We start from the raw sequence: 24,720 nt of genomic DNA, 5'->3' as shown, positions 1-24,720 counted from the left end.
TAAAGAAATACATATGTATCCTCACTTTACTTACTAATTAGACACTATCATAAACATAATTAATACGGATCGTTTGATAAATGGTAGGCTAAATTTATACTACTGCTATATAATGTCCCTGAAATACGTCTCTACAAGTACCGTAGGAAGCTTCCTACTCATCATACAATGTGTGTGAAAAAGTGGAAACTGTAGATGTTGCTATCTGCGCCGCATCAGCAGGCGCAGCCGCGCAGGCGGCTGGTGCGCAAGAAACGGGAACATGCACAGATGCAGCGCCGAGAGCTAGCAGAGTGATGGAGGTCTTTCTAAATTTCACTACCTAAATTGTCATTTAGTGAGTCATTTGTATACAAATCAATTTCTATATCTTTTCGATTTTTAACAGCCTTTTTATAATTTGTTCGCACTCTAGAGAGCCATTCATATTTTCTATCTTAAACATATTTTCTATCTTAAGCTAGCGAGAAATCCAGAATAAATATGATTATATTTGAATAACATTTAAATAATTTGTTGGATGATATTTTTTTAAAAAATCTCTATTCATATTATTTAGGAAAAAAAATATAGAGAGACTTTGGGAGTTCCTCTTAGGAAAACCCCTTTTTCAAAAAATAAAAATAAAAACAAAGCTAGAAATATCTAAAAAGTGTTAGTAAGTTGTCAGGATAAGATCCTCGGTCTCTGGGGGCCATTGGTCAGAGAGCGTGTCCGGGAAAAGCCACTGGGAACTGGAGCTTATCGGTCAGCTGGAGGAGACAGGTAGCGTCTACCCAGGAGGAACCCGCCACCGAACGAGCCTCGCGGCACCGAGCCCGGTGTCGGACGTGGCGGAGTCTAACAGGGGGTGGGCGTACGAAGAGAAATCACTCGAGTGGATCCCTCACTTGGTCCGAGACCGATCTGTCACAAGTGATCGGCCGCATTAACTGCGTCTGGCGCCGAGCCACAGCAAAGGCGCTAGTCCCCTCCCACTCATAGCCTATGAGCCCCTTTCCCTTAGACCATAGAGCACTCACGATCTACAAACACATAGACTGTGGCATATTTATGGCCCACGCACCCCACGACCAACAACGCACTCATGACCTACCGGGACTAGGCCTAAGTGCGCAGACCTCTGTCAGGGCACAACACGACAAAACACGCCGAGCCCCAGGCTACGAAGGTCGGGAGTCAACATAGCCCGAATGATGGCGTTCGGACCCCACGCTGCCTGCGCCGTCCACCATAAAGAGTACATGACAGCAAGGCGACCTTGGGCCCACGAGCACATGTGGCCTTACCCCATGGTAGAACACTCGATTTTACCATCGCTCGGTGGCTCCTTCTTGAGGAAGCCACCGCTGGCCAACCCCCTCTTTGGCTTATAAAAAGAGGAGGGGTGACCCGACTTGGAGGATCTTAAACATGAGCGGACTTAGCCGTCAACAAATATTCGAGAACGAATATAGTATCTCTTAAAAAGATGTTGCTATGGCGTTTCTATCGGTTAATCTTTTTAAAATTTAACTAAGTTTGTATTTTCAATTAAATTGGTTCGACACTAATTATTTGCTGCGGTTTTAATCCACCGGCTTCTGTTTTTTTATAGTATTTTGTCTCTATAGATTACGGCGGCAACAATCCCAAACAGTTTTAATCCATCCCATGATACCAACATAGATGTTTTTGAAACCTCTAGTCATTCGTTCTTGACAAAAATATATAACAAAACTATTATGAAGACCACCATATGAAGTGTCTAGTTCTAGTGGCGGTAACCAAAGTTTCATCCTAGCGGGAAGCGTGCTTCCACCAACTCAATTACATTCTTACCTCAATACCGCCATCCAAAATGACAGGAATGTAAATCGGCAGAGAAAGTTATATTTGCAAAATTTTGACACTGGAAATTATTTTTGTAAAAATCAAGTATGGAAAATATATAGATTTTTTTTAAAAAAATTATCACCTTGGTCGGTGGGGCACGTCGAGGTCGGGCTCGGGCCCCGATCCGACGGCGTTGTTGCACGTCGGCAAGAAGCAGAGGAGTGCCGGCTCAGCCCACACACAGCCTACTGCGCACGGTCCAGCAGCGAAACACCCAGTGTCCGCTGCTCGGTCGAGGCCTGACGCCACAGATTGCCAGGAGCCCGCCCATCTGAAGCGGCCTCGCGCTCGGGGCTTCAGAGATTGACCGAACCTTCTCAAACCAGGCACGAATTCTGTCAGTCAGGGGCCGGGATCGTCTGGCCCGCCAGCCCCGACTCGCGCGGCTCCGGGCCTGCGGCGCTGCCCCGGCCCATCCAACCACGGATCCACCGTTCAGATAATATCCTTCGCTGCCTCCGGCTGCGAGGCAGGGAACTGAGGAAACGTCTCGAATGGTCGAACAGTAGTTTGCTCGCTATTATCCATGGCGACTTCTACGGCTGCTGCCACTGCACTGCTCCGCCCCAGGCCGGCAGTTCCAGCCAAGGTAAAGCCGTACAGTATCAAGCTTAGAACAGGAACCCTCGCGTACTTTTGCATTTGCACGAGCTTAACTGTCGCCTGTAGTTGGCGCAGAGGAGGTGCCTCCATGCGGTTGCTGGGTGGACGACGATGAGGAGGAGGGGAGCTGCAGGGGTCGTGCGAGCTTTCTTCAACCCTCTCGGGGATGAGCGCATCCTCCGAGAAGCCATCAAGGTAAATTTTCTCCACCTGTCTTCAGCCCTTTTATTAACCCGGGATTGGGGATTGCTCCAACTTGGTCATTGTACACATAGCTTCTCGTGTGGGTATGTGAAATTGACCATTCAGTCCGACTCTTACACCTGATAGTTTGGTACCTGCAGTTTGAGTTTCAATACCCGTTTAGTCGTGTGTATGACTGTATGCTTGCAAAGTTTATCCTTGAAAAGGTGAGAGGGGGAGTATATGCAACAGTCGAAAAATTCAGTGTTGTTTCAATGTAGATTAACTTTTGATTAAGCTTTTCAGTGGCCATTATTAAGGTGAAACTAACAAAATTGAAACCTAAGCTTGAGATATTTAGGCATATTGTTTCATACTTCACTGTTATTTGGTTCTCCCAATCTAATCAACTTTGGGAATCAGAATGCTTTGTGGAAAGAAAATTGCAGAGGTCGTTTCAGGAAGAGTAGCTATTCCTCAAACAATACCAATACGTCTTCAGTCTAGAACTTACTTTTCTTGCTCGCTGAAGCAAGACCAGATGACGATACTCTAAATGCACTGTCTGTAGGAGCCAGTAGCATTCATGGGTGGTGTGTTTGCTGGCCTCTTGAGGCTTGACCTGAATGAGGATCCTCTCAAGGAATGGATAAGTCGGACAGTGGAGGCTTCTGGAATAGCTGAGGAAAACAGCTCTGAAGAATCAAGTGAGGCAGATCAAAATGATGCACCTCAGCAAATTGAGATTGAGTGAGGTGCATTGTCTACTTTTGTCCACTTGTCACTTTTCCCTTGTAACTTATCCTGAATATATGTGACACCTGATTCATCACGTGCTTGTCAAAAAAAAAAAGTTGGCCTTATAACGTTTTTAATTCAAATATTGTATCAACCTCAAAATATCAAACCTTGGGCCCTGGTTTTATTCTACAACTCCTGTTTCATAATATGGAGCCCCAGTCCTCTAGACATGATTTTAAACTTGGCCATAAGTATAACTAGAGTGTATTACCAGTAAATGGAAAGTTACACTTTTGAATGAAATGCATGTTCAATGGTATTCTTTGACAGCTAACTCTACATATGAATGCACCAATTCATTTCTCAATGTTTGCAAACTTTGACCCTTTGTGATGTGTTAGGGCATCATATAGTTAAATGGAGGCACTCGTTGGACCACAATAAAATTAATTTCACTGGTACATGTATTAGGGGATAGTTGGATGACCAAACATTATTTCGCCTTTCTACATTATGGTAGACCTGAAGTCGGTTCTTGCCTGCAGTGCTGCTTTATTTTAAAAAATGATATTTTTTGTCCTTCTGTTGCTGATATTAGAACAGTATATTGTTGGCCTCATGTATCTATTGGCTTCAAGTGAAGTTTTGAGTTACATCAGTTGAATATTTGAAATGTAAGAGACTAAGAACAACCTTCAATGGACATGTAGAAAAGATATTGCAAGGCTTTTTGGACATCACATCCGAATTTGGAGCATGTCTTACTGAAAGTGCAGTGTATTAATTCATGAACTCAGAATGTTTTGCACAGCGTTTATGCTATACTATCTAGCCTTCAAAATAATAGAAAAAAGAAATCAGCTTTGTGTGTTCCATATAAACAACTTCTATGGAGCCCTGCTGCTTGTAAGCAGCTTTGGTTGCATACTACAAGAAAAATAAGAAATACATAATTTCTTCAGCAGATCTTAAACTAAACAAAATTTAAATATCTTGGCATCTCCATTACATGATTTAGATAGAATTTGTCAACAATATAGCCAAAATCTTTGAGTAAACAAATGTGTATTAGACAGATTGTTGGGAGAAAATTGTGATATGTTCTTGGTGATAAAAGGAACCAGTATTCTTTGAAATAAACTAAAAGTTACAAGAAAAGTAACATTTCTTTTCACTGATGTATTTTGTATTCTTGAGGTATACTTGGTTGTAATTTTTCTTTTGAATCCTAGTAACTGTTTAACTTGTTATGTTCTATTCTCTTGGTTTTCTCTAGTATAATGCTATGTATTTAAGCAAGCTCTGTGCTTCAACCGGAATAATGGTTCTATCATGTCTAGGGGTGGTAATGGATCACGATCCAAATGCCCCTTCACAAAAAGTTAGGGCCCTTAAATAAATGTAGTTCAAAAATGAATAGGAATATGGTCCGATTCTAATCCGATTCGATCCTTAAAGTTTGTAGTGTAAACTCTAGATCCCATTACCACCCCTAATCATGTCTAGTGTCCCCCTGACATATAATGTTAATGCTGAAAAACTTAGGTGTCAGTATCTGATGCAAAATGTCAACATTTTTTTACTCAAGATAGGTATCATTATCATCCTCAAATTGGAGTAAAAATCGGTGTGTTAGAAATTTACGTTAAGGGAGGATAATCTGTTAAGCAGTCCTCTTTTGTGTTACTTTCTTGTGCGAGAAATGTATCACTTAGTATGAGCTTGGCGGATCTTGTCTTACCTCCTGCTTTCTTGTTTATGGGATACTCTTTGCATCCCCTTTTCTTGCAGTAATAAATATTACCCATATCGGTCTCCTTGTCGCATGCCTTTGTGTGTGCATCTGGATAGGTAGCTAGGTCACCACATTTCCCTCTATAACATGTTGTTTGATTTCTCTTGTCACTGATTCATTTGGAAATACATCAGTGGGTTTGACGCTTTTGTAGGAATGTTTGGTACTATAAGTTACTACGTACAGTACATACACAGTTCCTCCAAGAGACCAAGATACATCTTTGACCAGACTTTGGCTGTGGTAGGTTTAAGGTACTTTCCAAGACAAGTTTCTGTCCATCATTTTCATGTGTCCAGTGTACTAAAATTCAGCCTAAACTCTGTGGTGTTGTATGTTGAAGTGTATAAGTTTTTTTCTTGAATACGCAGGAGAGCTGCGTATTTTTGTATTAAGAAGAAGAATAAAATGGGGAGAAAAAACCCCGGTACAAAGGTGTTACATTTGGCAAACCAAAACCAAAAACACACCCCAAACAACTAAGACACCTCTTCTAAATGGAAGAAAGAGAGCGCTTTGGCTCCAGCCATACGCCAACCCATTAACTCCTCCCTTGCAGCTGCCAACACCACCGCAGCGCTAGGGTTACAATTATCAAAAACACACCTATTTCTATGATTCCACAAAGACCATGCACCCAAAATGACTAGAGAATTGAATCCCTTGGATAAAGGTTTGCCCACCCTGGCAGCACTATTCCTCCACCAGGTTTCAAAACAGACGTCATCATGGGAAGGGCAGAGCTCCTGGAAACCACCTGACCGCAGAAGGCTGAACCAAAACTGTTTTGCAAAACTGCACTGAACCAGCAAATGGTTGATAGTTTCTTCCATCTGGTCGCATAAAGGGCAAGACTCCGGGTGATCCAGGCTACGCTTAGCAAGTCTGTCAGCCGTCCAACATCTATCGTGCTCCACAAGCCAGAGGAAGAATTTACACTTTCCTGGAGCCCAGGATTTCCAAATGCGTTCAGCAGGCTCAAAGCTAACAGAGCCAAGAAGCAAAGTCCTGTAAGCTGAACTAGCCGAGTATTCACCCGATTCACTGAACCTCCAGGCATGCACATCGGGAACATCCGGCTGAAGAACCATCCCCTCTAGCAAGTCACAAAGGTCCATGAGATTAGCAAGGGCTGTAACAGAAATAGCCCCCCTCAGATCAGCCAACCAATTGAGATCAGGCAAGGTGTCTTTGACCAGGCGCCTAGAAGCAATGCGCTTGGGCACCATACCCAAGACAGCAGGTGCCACCTCCTTAATACATTTGCCATTCAGGCAACGATCCTTCCAAAACAGAGTATCAGACCCATCTCCCAAATGAGTGATAACAGCCGCAGCCACCAAGCTTTGCACAATGTCGCAACTCGCAAGTTTGAATCTGAAAGTCCGACCATGGCTTAGTCCTATCAGATTTTTGCAGCCAAGGCCACCTAGCCCGCAGCGCCCAGCTCATGATCCGAAGGTCACTTATGCCCAGACCCCCCAGGTCCTTGGGTCTAGTGACTTTGGGCCAAGTCAGCAGACAATGGCCACCATTCACCTCCTTCCTCCCTCTCCACAGAAAGCCTCATCTAAGCTTATCGATTGCTTTAACAGCCCAAGAAGGGATGTCCAACGCTAGAGCAGCATAAATCATTCTTGATGTCATCACAAATTGAACATAAGTGGCTCTACCAGCTTTTGTCATCAGACCAGCTTTCCACCCAGGTAACTGGGCTGCAGTTTTATCAACAATTGCTTGAATTTGACTTCTCCTAAGCTTTCCAAGAGAAAGCGGGAGGCCAAGGTACTGACAGGGAAACTCCGAAATGGAACATGGAAGGAGCTCCTGAACACAAGCAAGATCCGCCTCAGAACATCGAATAGGAAAAACATTACTCTTCTGAACGTTGGTCTTTAGACCGGACGCATCCCCAAAAATCCTAAGGATTTCCAGAATCAGAATTATGTCTGAAGGCACCGGCTTGAGGAAAACCACCGCATCATCCGTGTACAAAGAGAATCGGTGCTGCAAACTGTTCGTGGAAAGAGAGTGAAGCAGCCCTTCATCAGAGGCCCTCTGGATTAGCAAGTTGAGAGTGTCCATGACTAAGATGAACAACATTGGAGATAAAGGGTCCCCCTGCCGAAGACCCCGCTGGTGAGCAATGTAGTCCCCGGGAACACCATTTAATAAAATTCTCGTCGAAGAAGAGGCTAACAACCCACAAATGATGTCACGCCGAATCTGCCCAAAACCCAACTTCTGCAGGACTTCCAGCAAGAAAGCCCAAGAGACCGAATCAAAAGCCTTAGAAATGTCGAGTTTGAAAAGAATGCGGGCTTGCCTTTGACGATGAAGAAACCTTGCAGTGTGCTGCACTAGCATGAAATTGTCTAAGATAAATCTTTTCTTAATGAATGCTGTTTGATTAGGAGAAACCATATCATTCAAATGCCGAGCCAATCTGTTGGCCATCATCTTTGTTACTAACTTCGTGAAACTATGGACAAGGCTGATTGGACGAAAATCTTTCACTTGGGCTGCACCCTCAACCTTAGGCAAAAGAGTGATAAACGCTGAATTGAGCAGCCCCATGTTTCTAAATTTTCGAGCCCAAACACAAGAGATCGCTACCATAACATCAGCTTTGATTGTTACCCAACAAGCCTTGTAGAAACGATCGGTGAAACCATCCGGGCCCGGAGCTTTATCCGACGACATAGATTTTACAGTACCCCAAACTTCTTCCTCTGAGAAAGGCACATCCAACTCATTGAGATTGAAAGAAGGCATCCCAAGGGCATCAAGATTAAGAGAGTTTTCTCTCCCCAAAGCAGTCCCGAGCAAGCCATCATAGAAATGGAACAAATCATCAGCCTTATCCTCATGTGATGTCAAAATAAGCCCTTCACTTGTAGATAATGAACCAATAAAATTCTTCTTCTTTCTTAATCTAGCCTGAGCATGGAACAGGGAAGTATGAGCGTCCCCTTCTTTCAACCAATTAATTCTGGACCGAAGACGGGCTATAGATCTCGACAAGGAGGAGAGCACCAAGATGTGCTTCTTAAGGGTACGACTTAACCAATCCTCACTTGGAGATAGAGTCCTGCTGTCATGAGCCATCTCCAGCCTATGAAGGAGCTCCCGAGCCATTTCAAGTTGTAGTTTTAAATCCCCCACTTTATTATCACTCCAACGTTGCAAAGCCTTTGTCGTAGCTTGTAATTTCTTGGAAAGACTAACAAGAGGGCACTGGCCTGCGGGAATCGAACTCCATGCGTTAGCCACAACATTCTGGAAACCCTCCAATTTCACCCAGAAGGCCTGAAAATGGAAGTGCCCTTTCCTTTTATTAATATCACACAGGCCCAACAAGAGAGGGCAGTGATCCGAATCTTGAGTTGCAGCACTCTGAAGAAGGCAATCTGGAAATAAATCTTCCCAATCAGCAGTACAAAACATCCTGTCCAATCTGACTAAAGTAGGACAGGCTTGCCCATTCGACCAAATAAACCTGCGCCCAATCAGAGGAAGCTCCAGTAGGGCAAGATCGTCCTTCCACCTTCGAAATCTGCCCATCATAGCACGATCAACATTGGAATTACTCTTGTCTTCATCATTCAGAATCATGTTAAAATCGCCAACAACCAGCCATGGCCCAGAATAGTGGGTCCTAATCAATCTGAGGTCTTGTAAGAACTGAATTTTCTCATGATTCCCTTGAGGGGCATAGACACATGACAACCACCAAGATGACCCAGTCTCAAGGCTAAAATTCACCGAGACACAATGGTCATCAATCCTAGAGCCACATGAGCTGATATTATTCTTCCAAGCCACTAGAATCCCTCCACTAGCCCCAACTGAAGGTGTGAAAACAAAATTCTGAAACTCAGACCCAAGCAAACGGAACACAAACAAGCGAGAAAAAACTGACATTTTTGTTTCCTGGAGGCAAACAACATCAGCTTTGACTGAGTCCACCAAACAACGTACAACATCCTGACGGGCCGAGCCATTAAGACCCCGCACGTTCCAGCACACAATTTTTGACGGATCCATTTGGAAAACCATTGAAAAAACGACCATCAATACACACAGAGGCGATCAGGCCTGCACCACCGCACCCTGCAAGTCTTCTGGGACAGTCCAGTTGAAGAGAGCCGCAAGAGCTTTAACTTGCAAATCAGTCAACCGCTCACCGAAAACCTTGGCATAATTATCGAGAACCTCCAGGGACAGCGATTCAGATGGATCCCCACCAAGAAGGTCGAGCTCATTAGCAATCCTCCATTTTCCTTTCGAAACTCGTGCTGGGGCCATTACCTTTTCAACATCTGCTCCAGCCAAGCGCCTGCTCCGCCGAGGAAGAGATCCCTCACGAGGTGCCCTGGGGCAACGCTGCCGCTTCTGCGGCACACACAGGACCCGAGCGGCCGGCCTGGACATTCTGGCGATGAAATCAGCGGTGGTCGCTGACTGAGCAGCCGAGAGAGGGGATTGTTGAGCAGCAGCCCCTCTGCGCTTCCTTCTGAAATATTTGATGGGGGAACAAGGCCACATCCTGAGCCCTGCCCCAACAGCCTTCATGAACGGCTTCAACACAGTCCCCAGTCGGGTAGCGATGGCAGGACCACCCGGGAGGGATGAAGATGTGTATAAGTGGATTGACTACCTTCTCCATTAAGCTTAAACTTTTGGGTTGAACTGGTTAGTGCGTCCACTCTAACATGATATTGATGTGGATTGGGGGAGGAACCAGGAAATCGACACCACACAGAGCTGAACCCGAGTGAAATGACTCAATGGACTATGGGGAAGGTGGAACCAGAGGAGGTCGATCTCCAGTCGAGGTGACCGAAGGAGATCGCCCTCTCTCGGAGATCTATTCTTCTTCGATGTCCCCTATTACAAACTATGGTGCTTTATATAGCTAGCACCTCTTTCTCTTAAGGAAACCTTACTTAAGGAAATATACTAACAAGGAAATAAACTAGATCATATCTTTTAATTGAGGGAAACACTCTCCTCATTTATTCTTAAGCAATCTACTAGTATAGGAACAAACTAAATCATATCTCCTGATTCCTTTTGTTTCTGCGGCTCCTTCTTTCATTTTTCTGTGCCTAAATCATATCTCCTCTCCTGGTTCCTTTTTTCTGCTGCTGCTGCTCCTTTCCTTTTCTGCGCCTTTGGTACTGCTGACCATAGAAGGAGTCTATAACATTTCCCCCCTCCTTAACAAACAGCTCGTCCGCGAGCTGTACTGCAGGAAACTGATGCTTGAAGTCATCCAGCTGCTCCCATGAGGCGTCAGTAGCAGGCCGACCAACCCAATGCACTAGGACTTTCCAGACTCCACGATTCAGCCTGGCTTTAGTAACCTTGTTAGGTGTAGGGACAATTCTGCCATGAAGAATATCTGGTAAAGGAACAACAGCCGCTGGCGGGGGTCCTTCAAACTTCTTAAGCAGTGAAACATGAAACACATCATGAATCTTGGCACGTGCAGGAAGTTGGAGCTGATAAGACACATTGCCAATGCGCCGCCGCAGCACTTGATACGGACCATAGAACTTGGGCCCTAATTTGGACGGAGAAGCTGCAGTGACACCAACAGCAGTCCTGTGCTGTAAACGGAGCCAGACCCAATCGCCCACGATGAACTGGACATCCCGACGGCTCTTGTCTTGATATGTTTTCATTGTCACTTGAGCTTGAAGCAGTCTTTCCCGAATTTCTGCCAAGAAAAGGTCACGGTCCTGCATCTGTCGGTCCACAGCCACCACCCGTGCTGCTGATTCTTCAAAAAAAAAATACGAGACCATGGTCAGGGGGTCTCTCCCATAAACCACCTTGAATGGAGAGCATTGCAGGGCAGTTTGATAATAAGAATTATAGCAAAATTCAGCCCAAGGAAGCCACTTGAGCCAACTTTTAGGCCGGTCACCGGCGAGACAGCGGAGATACATAACAATCACTCGGTTGACCACCTCGGACTGCCCATCAGACTGAGGATGAAAAGCTGAGCTCATCTGCAGTTTAACACCAGCCAATCGAAACAGTTCTGTCCAGAAAGAACTAGTAAAGCCAGTGTCCTTATCACTCACAATGGAGGACGGAATACCATGATGGCGCACAATATCATCGAAGAATGCTTTAGCAACAGATGCGGCAGTGTATGGATGACCGAGGGAAATAAAATGAGCAAATTTAGAGAACCGATCTACCACTGTCAGGATCACAGACTTGCCCCCAACCTTCGGAAAGCCTTTGACAAAATCCATCGAGATATCACTCCAGATTTCGGAGGGAACAGGTAGCGGCTGCAGTAACCCAGCGGGGTGTAGGTGTTCAGTTTTATTCCTCTGGCATACCGAACAGCCTTGTACAAACTGTCGCACCCTTCGGGCAGCTAAAGGGATGTAGAAAGAAGACCGCCATCTGTGCAATGTCTTCTGAATACCTTCATGTCCACTTTCATGTTCTTCAGCTAGCAAGGAAGACCACACAGAAGAGGAAGCAGGAACAAACACTTTCCCATTATACAATAATAACCCATCAGACTTGGTCCAACCAGGAGGAGCCGTCCCATTCTGCAGCCCTGCTCGCAGTCGCAGTTCTATACCTTGGGAATCATTAGCCAAGTCTGCCCGAAGTGTGTCAAAGAGCTGAAAAATTGGGGCAGATATGCTGTGAAGGGCTGCAGCATCTTCATCACGACGGGATAAAGCGTCCGCTGCCCCGTTAAGTTTCCCAGAGCGGTATTCCACCGTGAGGTCATACCCAAATAATTTACTGACCCATGTGTGTTGCGGAATGGTAGAAAGACGCTGGTCCAATATGAACTTGAGGCTACAGTGATCAGTCCGTATCGTGAATGGACGCCCCCACAAGTACGAACGCCAATGTCGGACTGCTTTGACAAGACCAATCAACTCCCGCTCGTAGGCCGGCAGCTTCTGGTGGTGAGGCGCCACCACTCGACTGAAGAATGCAATGGCGCCATCCCCTTGGTGCAGTACGGCACCAAAAGCTCCGTGTCGGAAGCGTCACAGTCGACGATGAAGCGCTCAGAGAAGTCCGGAAGCTGGAGTAGTGGCGCCATGATCAAGGCTTGGTTAAGGCGGGTAAAGGCAGTTGTCGCCTCTTCTGTCCAAGTGAATGCCTCGCGCTTCAAGAGAGATGTCAGGGGGGCGGCCATAGCACCATATCCAGCGATGAACTTACGGTAGTAGCCCGTAAGACCGAGGAAGCCTCGGAGTGCCCGCAGAGACCGCGACCAGGCCTCCACTGCCGAGACCTTTGCAGGATCCATTGCCACACCTGTGGCCGAGATGATGTGGCCCAAGTACGCCACAAACTCTTGGCCGAAAGAACACTTGGACCGTTTTAGGACGAGGTGGTGTTCCTACAGAACCTGAAGCACCTGCTTGACATGTTGTAAGTGTTCCGCCCATGAACTGCTAAAGATCAGAATATCATCAAAGAAAACCAGAACAAATTTGCGAATGAAGGGCTTGAGCACGTCATTCATTAAGGGCTGAAATGTCGATGGCGCGTTGGTGAGGCCGAAGGGCATCACCAGGAACTCAAAATGTCCCCGGTGTGTCCGGAACGCCGTCTTGTCAACATCGTCTGGATGCATGCGGACTTGATGGTAGCCACTGCGAAGATCGAGCTTGGTGAAGAACTTGGCGCCGTGTAATTCATCGAGCATCTCGTCGACCACCGGAATTGGAAACTTGTCCTTCACCGTCTGCGCATTAAGCTCGCGGTAGTCGACGCAGAATCGCCATGAGCCGTCCGCCTTCTTGACCAACAACACAGGCGAAGAAAATGCCGATGTACACTCCCGGATGATGCCTTGCTGAAGCATGTCCTCACACTGGCGTTCGATCTCGTCCTTGAGGAGTTGAGGATAGCGATACGGTCGGACGGCTACTGGAGACGTACCCGGCAGCAGCCGGATGCGGTGGTCTTGGCGACGTTGTGGAGGCAGTCCTCGTGGTTCCGCGAAGACGTCGGCGTAGGAGTCGAGTAACGCGGGTAGCAAGTCTTGCGTCCCGACGATGGCGTTGCACCGGGGTGTAGGGCCTCCCACCCCTGTCCACGTCACGGTGCGGCCGTGACGCCAGAGCGTCATGGTTAGGGCGTCGAAGTTCCAGAGTATCGGTCCGAGGGAGCGAAGCCATTGGACCCCCAGAACCACGTCAAAGCCGACGAGAGGTAGAACGTAGCAGGTGTGGTCAAAGTCCTCTGCGTCAATGGAGACGCGTAGCATGGGGCAGACACCTTGGCTGGTGACTCTTTCACCATTGGCCACCTTGACGCTGAGGCCCGGGCGTGGTTCCACGCGGAGGCCCAACCGGGACGCCGTGGTCTCATGGATGAAGGTGTGGGTCGACCCAGAGTCCACTAGGGCCAGCAAGGTTGTATCCCCGATACGGACGTGTAGCTTCATGGTCCCTCCCACGTCGATGCCGGTGAGGGCGTGGAGCGACACACTGTCACACCCGGATTTTAGGGGCACCAAAACCCGGGCGCGAACATAATCACCAGGTGTGCTGGGACCAAGTCTCACACATATGATGAATCATGGCACAGGATCGAATGTCACATCTTTACTACATAACAGGAGTTTTATACAAAATAAATAAATATTTACATCATAAGGAGACAACGGTCCAGCAACCCAAAGTTGACTGGGAGACGACGACCTAGACCTCTCACGAACTCGTCACAGCATCCTCCAAGCGCCTCATCCTGTGTTACCTGCTCTTGACCTGTGGGGGGGGTGTGAGACAGCAAGAGTGAGCTCACATACGTTCATCGCTCAGCAAGTTGTGGGGAATAATGTGAATGAACTCGCCAAAGGTGGGAGCTCACGTGAAGTGTAAGGCTTACCAAAGAGGATGGTTAGAGCTGAGCATTGCTTTTAAAGTTGGTCAAAATTTTATTAGCAATTACTAAGTATAAGTAAATACCAACCCAATTAAGTAGTAGAACAAAAGTAACAACCTCACCTGCGATGCAATGCATATGACAAATTGAGTTTAAGTTCCATAATTTAATCATGTGAGTGTCCGAGCCGCTCATGACCGTGAGCACGGCTAGTATACCAGTTTTACACTCTGCAGAGGTTGCGCATCTTTACCCACAAGTCATGTTACCCATCTGCCAAGGGATCGCGACTTCCCATACACCTCTACCGAGGAGGCGAGGCAGGGTAACACTACGAGGCCTTTACAAAGTTCCACTAGCTTCAGAAAACCCGCTACAGTTTATAGGAAGCTCCAATGCAGGGTTCTTGCCTGACCGCCATCGCAGCAAAATCAACCAAGGACCTCCCTACACTGACCACTCCCCTACTGCCCTTGCCCCTTTCGGGTAAGGTAGTCCTCCACTAGCTTTCCTAATTAGTCAGCCAAGGGCGTCCATAAACCCTTGTGGTAGCACTGTTTTCCCGGGTGGTTCTCCATGTTCCAATTAACATAATGATCTTATCATGAACAGTAAATAACAACTGATAATAAAAGTATAATCATGAATAAAATGTATCTCCATACCCAAAACCACATATAGCACTAGCAAGTACTACCCAGAAAGTTCAGTGGTAAACAAGGTATAAAGATAGACAAACTAGGGTATCCTATTGGGTCCCATCAAAATTAACCTATGCAGATCATTATGATTAATTAGAACATGAGTGGGTAAAAAGAAGTGATCAAGGGCACAACTTGCCTGGGACTTGAGATTCCAGGTACCAGGATGATCTTCAGATGACTCGTGACCTCACTGCTAGTCGTAGCAATACAGACAAACATTGTATAGGCAAAATTAACATTACACCAAACATATATGCAAAATACATATTAATAATCTACACATTGAAATAAGATCAGAGGAACAGAAATTATTAATTTTGGAGTTATAGATTTTAAGTTATGGATTTTCCAAAGATTCTATGTGCTTAGTACAAAATTAATTAAGATAACAACTTTAATGTGACTTTTATGTCAAAACAATGGTACCAAATGATAAGCAATGATTTTATAAAATTATAGGAATTGGAATGAATTAATTTGGACTAAATATGCATTTTCTATGAATTAAACAAATTCTAGCATTTATTTTTGCATAAAAATCATTTTCTAATTCTTTTTTTCTAGATTTTATAATTCTCTGGACTGGGCCTCATTTATCAGAAAACTCAGGGGTCTCGGGATAAAAGTTCTTAAGACTCAGGGCACAGTGGAGAGGGACGGCGGGTTTATTTTAACTTTGCTCAGGGTTCCTTTAGCAAAATTGACTCGGCTGAAGGGTACGCACGGATCCTGATCGTCCGATCAAAACTGGACAGCCACGATTAAAATTGAGCCGCGGTGAACCGGTACGCACACGGGACCCTCGGATCAAAGATCGACGTCCACTATTTAATGAAGGCGCGATCTAATCCTACGCGCAAGATCACGATCCAAGGGCTGGAATCCAACCAATATGCACGGTCCAACCCACACCGTCCAATGGCCATCCAACGGTAGACCAGGCGTCATCTTCATCCGGCACCAGGCCACGCCCGAGCAAGAACAGCCGCGACGGCCCCACGCCGGTGACTGGTTGCAACAGCAACCCGGCCACCCCCGACCCGCCAGACAATTCTAAAACGTAGAAGGAAGGGTCGCGAATCCGAGGGGGAAGTTCTTACCAGCGCTGGCGGCGCACTGAGCTCCGCCCACGACGCCCAACGATTCCGCGGCGGCCCGAGGTCGACGGTGAGCGATTCCTCCCGCTCCAGCCGCCAAACTCACCCGAGGATGAGTCGCACACACACCACGTGATCCTGCTCAGCTCCACGGCCTCCACCAGATCCCCAAGTGTCTTCAACGGTGGAGGACGCCGGCGGTACTCTAACTCCCCCGCCCACGGTTCACTTGGTGACTTGGTACACGTCGAGATGGATAAAGGAGCTAGAGCGGCCGGGTTATATAGGGGCGGGGCCAGTCCGAGCTGAGAGGGTCGGTTGCGCCATCCACGGCGGCCGAGCGGAGGTCCGGTGAAGACGCCGCGAAAATCGGCCAGGGAATCGCGTGTTCGCCAGGATCTCCACGGTCGGGACGAATCCGACATAGCGGGCCCACCCATCAGCGGTTCAGGCCATGCGGAAGAAAACGGGTTTTGGGCCAAAAACGAAGTTAGACGGCCCATGTAGCGTTTTCTTTTTATCTTTTATCTTCTTTTCTCTATTTCTAGGTTGAAATTGAATTCGAATTTCGAATTCAAACTAGTGCCAAATTTATTCTCTTCTCTAATCATAGTGTGAATAAAAAAATACCAATTTTTGGAAATATAATTATATTATTTATATTTTTATATCATTTCTCCTCTTTTTATTTTCAAAACCCTAATTTCAAATTTAGGGTTTTAATTCCACTTCTAGTATCTATTATCTTATTGTTATTATCCTTTTTATTTTTATTTAATGCACAAACATATAACTCCAACATGATGCATATTATTAATTTTTTTTATCATTTGTTTTAATTCATCTCTAAATTTTATGTATGCTCTTTTTATGATGCAAATGAGGCACATAAAATAAGGGAACCTCTATATATTACTTTTATAAAATTTGAGTATTACACACACCCAAATCGTCGGCAAGTGTGTCGGCCTCCGCGTCGTCGTCCAGCTCGATGAAGAATACCCCGCGGGCATTGCACTTGTGGTCAGCAGTGTACTTTTCGGCGCAGTGGTAGCACTCGCCGTTGGCGCGCTTGGCTGCCATCTCCTCAGCAGTCAGGCGCTTGAAGCGCGGTCTGGTGACCATCGTCGGCCGCTGTTGGGCTGGCGATGCGCCAGTCTTGGTTGTTGGTGCGCGATACATACCCCGCAACGCCTTGGTGGCCTCCGTGTCGCGCCGCTTGTAGGCCCGGGCCAGGTTCATGGCTGTTTGTAGATGGGATGGGGCCTGCAGCTCCACGTCCGTGCGTAAAGGCTCGCACAGACCTGCTGTGAATAAATTACCTTGGTGCTGCATAGATAGATCAGCACAATGACATAATGCCAAGGAAAATTGATGTATGTAGTCATCCACTGTGCTCGTGCGACACAGATCCTTCAGCTCAGCGAGACCGTTTGTCCTCAACGGCGGTCCGAACCGCATGTTGACGAAATCGGCGAAGCGAGGCCAGTGAGGATGCCATAATCCCGCTCCAAAGCGTAGTACCACTCTGCAGCAATGCCTTCGAGGTGCATCATTGCCATCCAAACCTTCTTCTCCTCCATGGTACGCATGCCACGAAAATAGGCCACACACTTTGTCAGCCACGGGAGAGGGTCTGATGTACCGTCGAAGGAGGGAAAGTTGAGCTTGGGACGGTCGCGGTGGGGAAAGCCGCCGTCGAAGCCATTCCGACCGCCGCCAGCACAGTGACCGCGGCCGTAGAAGTCGCCGTCGTCAACGCGGCCGTAGGGACCCCTCATGCGGCCAGCGGCGCGGCCATAAAGGCCCCCTGCACGGTTGTCCTGCACGTGGCCGCCACCAAACCCGTCGGGGAAGCGGTGTCCCTCCCGGTCGACCTCTTGGATGGCCCGCCCTCCTGATGGGTCGTGCGTGTCGTCGTGCACGGCGCTGGCGGATGCATCAGCGGCTTGGGGATGGCGAGGAGGGACTGGCTGGTCCCCCTCGGGAGCCTCTGTTTCCAACCGTGCGAGACGGCTGTCATGGGAGTTCATCCGGTTGGTGACGGTAGTCATCTGCGCAGACAGCTTAGTGCCCAAGTCTGTCATGTTGGCCATCTCCCTGATCAGGAAATCGAGCTTCTCGGAGGCGTTCATGGCTGCAGGATCGGAAACAGAGCCGGCCATGGGCAGGCGATGCTCCTGGTGGAATCAATTTGATGTGGATTGGGGGACGAACCAGGAAATCGACACCACACAGAGCTGAACCCGAGTGAAATGGACTCAATGGACTATGGGGAAGGTGGAACCAGAGGAGGTCGATCTCCAGTCGAGGTGATCGAAGTAGATCGCCCTCTCTGGGAGATCTATTCTTCTTCGATGTCCCCTATTACAAACTATGGTGCTTTATATAGCTAGCACCTCTTTCTCTTAAGGAAACCTTACTTAAGGAAATATACTAACAGGGAAATAAACTAGATCATATCTCTTAATTGAGGGAAACACTCTCATTTATTCTTAAGCAATCTGCTAGTATAGGAACAAACTAAATCATATCTCCTGATTCCTTTTGTTTCTGCGGCTCCTTTCCTTTTTCTGTGCCTAAATCATATCTCCTCTCCTGATTCCTTTTTGCTGCTGCTCCTTTCCTTTTCCGCGCCTTTGGTACTGCTGACCATAGGAGTCTATAACAGATATCAAAGCCAAATGTCTTGAGTTTAAATCCTAGCAGATGTTTTATTTGTGTCTCACCCATTTATTTTCACGTTTGCGCCTTTCTCTGTGGCTGCACGTAAGTAGAGGTGTTGAAGTGTATAAGTGCATTGACTACCTTCTCTCATTAACTTAAGCTTTTGAGTTAAACTGGTTAGTACGTCCACTCTAATATGGTATTAAAGGCAGGGTCTCGAGTTCGAATCTTGGCATAGTCTTTTATTTGTGCCTCGACCCATTTATTTCCACGTTTACGCCTTTCTCTCTGACTGCACGTGAGTAGAGGTGTTGAAGTGTATAAGTGGATTGACTACCTTCTCCCATTAACTTAAGCTTTTGAGTTAAACTGGTTAGTACGTCCACTCTAATATGGTATTAAAGCCAGGGTCTCGAGTTCGAATCTTGGCACGTGAGTAGAGGTGTTGAAGTGTATAAGTGGATTGACTATCTTCTCCCATTAACTTAAGCTTTTGAATTAAACTGTTAGTGCGTCCACTCTAACATAAACATTGTGTACTGCTAATTATTTGATCATCTTTTTTTCTGGAATACGCAGAAGAACTGCACATGAGAACAGGGGAAAGGTCCTCAAAATACAAAACAATTCCCGAAATAATACCCGGAATAGGTGAGACCGTGAGAGCAGACTCTGACCACACAAGGGAGAGCATACTCCTACCACACCCCATACCACTAGGACAGCAGCTTATTTGGTCATCTTCTTTTTGAAAAATTATTATTTGGTTGTCATGTTTCTTATCTTAGTATAATATACCCTCTCCAGCGATGTCCTGTAGAGAGTTCGTGTTGTTGTAAGACCTGGCCATTTATTCCCCGCAATGGAAAATACACACTCTCCTTCGTATTAAAAAAAGTGTCCAGTCCTTAAATTCTCAACAATACATTATTATTCATTTTTTTGTGATTTGATTGATTATATGTGACTCTTGTGTGATTGGAGAGGGTAGGTGTTTACACCATATGTTATTGACCAAAACTGATCAGGTATGGTACAGTGGAGTTTGTTCTGTTTTTCCTGAGTTTGTTTTGACATTTCTAGCTACAAATAAAAATATGTGAGGTCTGTTCTGTTCTGTGTATGTCCGGAGATTATTGTGACATGTCTTATGACAGGTGGTATACGAAGGTTGGGCAGATTTCTCTTGATCAACGGTGCCCCACATGCAAACTCACTGATAAAATGTTTGCTGAATTAGTCATTTGGTTTCCCTTTTTCCATTGGAAGGTCTGCGTATTGTCGCACAGTTAAGTTTGAACTTTGACAAACTCTGAACCGAGCATTTTTCTCCACCTGCACGAGTCATTAATCGTTGCAGTTTGGCCTGTTCTTTCCTTCCTCTCAACCTTGCACGCCAGACCAGGCTGTTATGTGATGCTTTCCAACTAATCCAATTATGGACACGGATGCAGCAGGGACGGCTATCGGAATATCCTTCGCCTGTAAGGATGGTTGGCACCCCAGAACCAGAAACTGCGTAATTGTTGATTTGACCCCAAGGCACAGACGTTAACTCGAGTGATATATCAATGCAACCGCTAACTACTTGATGACGACTGGAAAATATTTCCGCTAGACTTATGCCTCTCATTGTTGATGACCGGAAATCTGGAAGATTTTTCTGCTAGAGATCTTTTATGCTTCTCACTGGAAAGGGGCTGCCCTTTAATGCTGACGATGAAGAAATGGCATGAATTCATGTTAAGAACATTTCCAGCAATTGCATTGGAGAAGTTGCATATGGTTTATCAATTGATAATTTGGAATATGATGTAGTAGATAGTTTTCTTTGCCACACTGGCAAAAGCGAATTTCATTACCAAAGCAACTAAATTTCAGAGTTCGATAGGTTACCAACAACGTGAAGCAAACACAGCTAGAAACGCATCCAAGTAAATGTTCACCAAGGGAACAAAAGAACGAGTAAAAGCTACCGCCACTCCTAGCAATGAAGTTCGAAACGACTGGCCAAAAACCCATGCAAGCACAAGGCGCACCTACTCGAAACAGCACGTAGGCTGCACCTAGCTGAAACGCACAGCTAACCAGCATAAGGGATTAACTGGCGCTCCTCCTGGGCTTGTGAAAGAAGATGGCCGTCGCCTTCACTTCTTCGGCTACCTGGATAACCTGCAGTTTGAGTCCTTTGTTATAGGCATGCCCAATCTCTGTAGAAGATTTCACTCTTGTTGTCAAAACACATCGTGGTCCTGGTTAGACCTAAGCATGGGCATGGGCCATCCGAGCCGACCCGATTAATGTGACTGACAAGTACGGGTCATAGTTTTTTACCCGCAACAATCCACGGGCTGGATACATATCATGATTTTTAACCTAAAACTTGATGCAATTTGAAAAACCTGACCCAAAGCCAAAAAACCTAACCCAACCTGAGAAAACCTGACTCGACGTATCCGACGGGGAGGCACGAGCCAAACCGACCCGACCTGACACTATGCACGGGGCGGGAACGGGCCGTGCCAAACGACCTTGACTAGATCCGATGTTTGAACATGTTTATTTCTGGTACACCAAATCTCTCAGCAAACAACAGTTAGCCCAACATACATCTCATTGTCTCGGGGGGAAATATATATTGATCAAGGCTTCCTAGTCTACAATCTGACCCCAAAGAATATGCCAACAGACTCTGAATATATTTAGTCGCCATACATTCAAAGAAAACTAGTACAATGCTTGTGTGGTGCGAAGGCACACAATTGATACCTATAAAAATAAATTAAATATCAAAGTGAACATATGGTCCACATATCATATATTAAACTGATAAAACAAATATTACACTTTATCTTAGTCAAAAGACCGAGAAACGTATGAGTTGAAAAAGAGTCTGACCCTCTTTTTTATAGCTCGCTCGGTGGCTCGGTATCCTTCATTCAACGATGTAGTACTATGTGGGAGTGTTGCGATGCATGTGGCTTCCGATCGTGTTGGGTTTGGATGGTTTCTCATGGCCCATCTATAATGTAACGACCCACTAAAAGGGCTTAGGTGGTTTTAATGGCCTATTTATAGAGTAACGGTCCACTTGGTAGGGGAGGAGAATATACACGCTTTGCGCGTGACACAAGACGACCGTCAAAACTGGTGTTATATAGTAGTAGGGATATGATGCCCACTTTCTGTCAGGGAAAAGATCCCTGGGCCCCTAAGGCCCACCGGTCAGAGAGAGCGTACAGGATAAGGACCTTCGGATTACCGGGAACCACCGGTCAGCGGGGGAGTAAGGGAACCATCTCCCCTAGAAGTGCTCGCCCCCGAATAAACCCCAAGGCACCGAGCCCGGGGTCGAGCGTGGCGGAGCTAGAAAAGGGGGGGGGGCAGGCGAACCAAAGGGAAGCCACTCGAGTGTGTCCCTCGCCTAGCCCAAGATTGGCTCACTATAAGTGGCCGACTGTATTACCTACGCTTGGAACCAAGCCGTAGTCAAGGGTCGGTCCACCTCCCACTCATGACCTGCGAAGCCCCTCGGCCTACAACGCACTCATGACCTACGAGCCCCTCGGCCTACGGTGCACTCATGGCCTATTGAGACTAGGCCTGAGTTCGCAGGTCATCAACATGGCTCACAACGCGACAAGCCACACCAAGACCTAGGCTACGGAGGCAAGGGGTCAGCATCGCGCAGATGTAGTAACGATGGTGCTAGGTCCCCGCGCTGCCCGCGCCGTTCGTCAAAGTGAGCACGAGCAGAGATGACCTGAAGATGACGCATACAGATAACGTTGCCTCATCAGGGTAAAACACCCGATCTCAAGGAAGTCACCGACGAACGACCCCCACCTTGGGCTATAAAAGGATGAGGTCGGTCACAAGAGATGAACTAAGAACACTCGAAAGAGAACATAGAACCAAGGATACTAGACGAAAGGCAACGACACACGAGACTTGAATACCTGGAGGCTGGAGCCAAGGCTTAGCGTAGGACTCTAGTCCTGTAGTCTTTAAGGTCCACCCACGCATAAGAAACTTGGGATCTCTCCTTCCCTCTCTCACTCGCTTGTAACCCATACTACGAGCATCGAGTAACAAAGGTGGCGGTAGCAGGAGCCACCGAAGACTGGATGTAGGGACGTTCTTATCGAACTAGTATAAACCTTGCGCCCATTGAGCACACCATCTGGAGTCCACGACACGCACATAGAAATTTACTTATCGGGGCGGAGGTTCGAAACATCGACAGTTGGCGCGCCAGGTAGGGGGCTTGCACGTTCTCTACAAACTCACCAGGTTCCATATGGTCGGTCATGACACCTATCGAAATCCCAAAACGATGATCCTCTTTGGGAACCTTGACTTCGTCCGCGATGGCAAAGAGGAAATTATCAGGGCCCCGGAAGCCAGACCCCTTCCATCGAGGAGTCTCAACGCTACGACGAGCACCTGCAACAGTCCCGAGTCGTTCTAGCTCCCAGAGCAATCGCCCGCTTCGGGAGCCTCAACTTTGTCATCGATAAAGACGATGAGATGGTCAGAGCACCGCTCTCTCGACCTTCTTCGCCCGAAAACCCAAACGTCGTTGCGGAAGCACTCGTCGCCCTCAGCCTCACCCTGCAGGGGCAATGTACGGAGCAGGGATCGTCCTTGCCCTCCGAGGTCGATGAGATAAGGCGACAAATTGCAATTCATATGGGCCCGATCCCTCATATGACGATCTATGGGCCTTCTTCTCATCCTACGCGGAACTTTCTGCGTCGTACAATGAGGAAACGTTGCCATGCCACAACGGCTCTGGTAGCAGCCCTCGCGCGTTTTCATCTCGCCTTCGCCATGCTCCAGGGGTGATCTGGCCCTCGTGGCCTAGGGATACTTCCCAACTATCGACGACTTGGAGTTCGTCGGGATGGTCGAAGGCGGTGGAGACCTCATTTTTGACGCCCTTGACTCAGGCATGGACCCTGGCTCCCTAGTGAGCAGTGAGGGCAGACCTCCCAATAATGGGGAGAGTGGAGGACGCCTGACTCTTGCAACCCTTGTCCCCTCGAAAGGGCAGGCGCCATTGGTAGCATCAGCAAACTGGGGTGCTACACGAGGTAAGAGCCCGAGGAATCACCAAGCATGATGTCTCCGCCAGGAACCCCCGTAATTCTCAGCGGGAATGAGTTCACATCCCATTTGTAACTCCCCGACATTTATCAATAAAAATTGGTTTCAAAGTTGTTTCCGGTGTCGAACATGGGAAAAGGGGGTGAACCCTAGCCTAGGCCCGACTTTGCGCCTGTCAACGTGGATGTTCATAAAATTGAAGGAGTACCGGAAAAGTTCTATCATGTGGCCATTGCGAAGACACATGTCTTCCTTAACTCCCCCCGAGGAGCGCTACCAAGCAGGGCAACCCCTAGTTTCTGGGCAAAAGGCTCCACAACCTTCACCATTCCAGCCAGCTTCGCGTCACTCCAGGCGTCACAATAACCTACGCTCAACGCCTCTAGCTCTATTCCCCCCTCGAAATGGGATGTCAAAACGGCGAAGGCCTGGCAGATCCCCCGATAGAAGGATTCCGTTTCGAGCTCCCAGACCCGACACACGAGGCTCTCGAGGCGGGAGATCAGTGACTCGGGCACAGGCAAAGGAGGGGCATCAAATTGCATGCGCACGACGTCCACCATGTCCGACAAGTGACATTTTTTCCTTCTCTAGCTCCTCCAGATGACATTGTTGAAAGTCGCCTAGAGGGGGGTGAATAGGGCGAAACTGAAATTTGCAAAGTTAATCACAACTACAAGTCGGGTTAGCGTTAGAAATATAATCGAGTCCGCGAGAGAGGGTGCAAAACAAATCGCAAGCGAATAAGAAGTGTGACACGCGGATTTGTTTTACCGAGGTTCGGTTCTTGCAAACCTACTCCCCGTTAAGGAGGCCACAAAGGCCGGGTCTTTTTCAACCCCTTCCCTCTCTCAAACGGTCCCTCAGACCGAGTGAGCTTTCTCTTCTCAAATCAACCGGGAACAAAACTTCCCCGCAAGGACCACCACACAATTGATGTCTCTTGCCTCGGTTACAAGTGAGTATTGATCTCAAGAAAGAATGAGAAAGAAGAAAGCAATCCAAGCGCAAGAGCTCAAAAGAACACGACAAATCACTCTCACTAGTCACTAAAGCT

The 24,720-nt window shown here is 47.1% G+C and overlaps 1 protein-coding gene and 1 pseudogene across 11 annotated transcripts; one reads left to right on the top strand and one right to left on the bottom strand.

Annotated features, from left to right (window-relative positions):
- Positions 1–2,180: 2,180 nt before the first annotated feature.
- Positions 2,181–20,362, top strand: LOC100276454 (UPF0426 protein chloroplastic). Of its 11 annotated transcripts, none has more exons than XR_561700.4 (5): positions 2,181–2,464; positions 2,545–2,673; positions 3,233–3,416; positions 19,712–19,842; positions 20,012–20,362. XR_561700.4 is itself a non-coding variant. In XM_008669444.4 (4 exons), the coding sequence occupies exons 1-3, from the start codon at positions 2,402–2,404 to the stop codon at positions 3,413–3,415; spliced, it is 375 nt and encodes a 124-aa protein (XP_008667666.1). In that variant the 5' UTR covers positions 2,181–2,401; the 3' UTR covers position 3,416; positions 20,009–20,362. The 11 variants fall into 11 exon arrangements, 8 of the variants coding, with proteins under 8 accessions (XP_008667666.1, XP_020403184.1, XP_008667667.1 ...); XR_561701.4 differs by having other exon boundaries at positions 20,009–20,362; XR_004855898.1 differs by lacking the exons at positions 19,712–19,842; positions 20,012–20,362 and adding an exon at positions 19,134–19,467 and having other exon boundaries at positions 3,233–5,451.
- Positions 20,363–21,295: 933 nt separating this feature from the next.
- On the bottom strand, positions 21,296–21,432 carry LOC111590964 (uncharacterized; annotated as a pseudogene).
- Between the last annotated feature and the right edge of the window lie 3,288 nt (positions 21,433–24,720).

This window comes from Zea mays, chromosome 2 (genome assembly GCF_902167145.1).
Source record: "Zea mays cultivar B73 chromosome 2, Zm-B73-REFERENCE-NAM-5.0, whole genome shotgun sequence".
Lineage (NCBI taxonomy): Eukaryota > Viridiplantae > Streptophyta > Magnoliopsida > Poales > Poaceae > Zea > Zea mays.
This window is presented reverse-complemented; position numbering and strand designations above follow the sequence as displayed.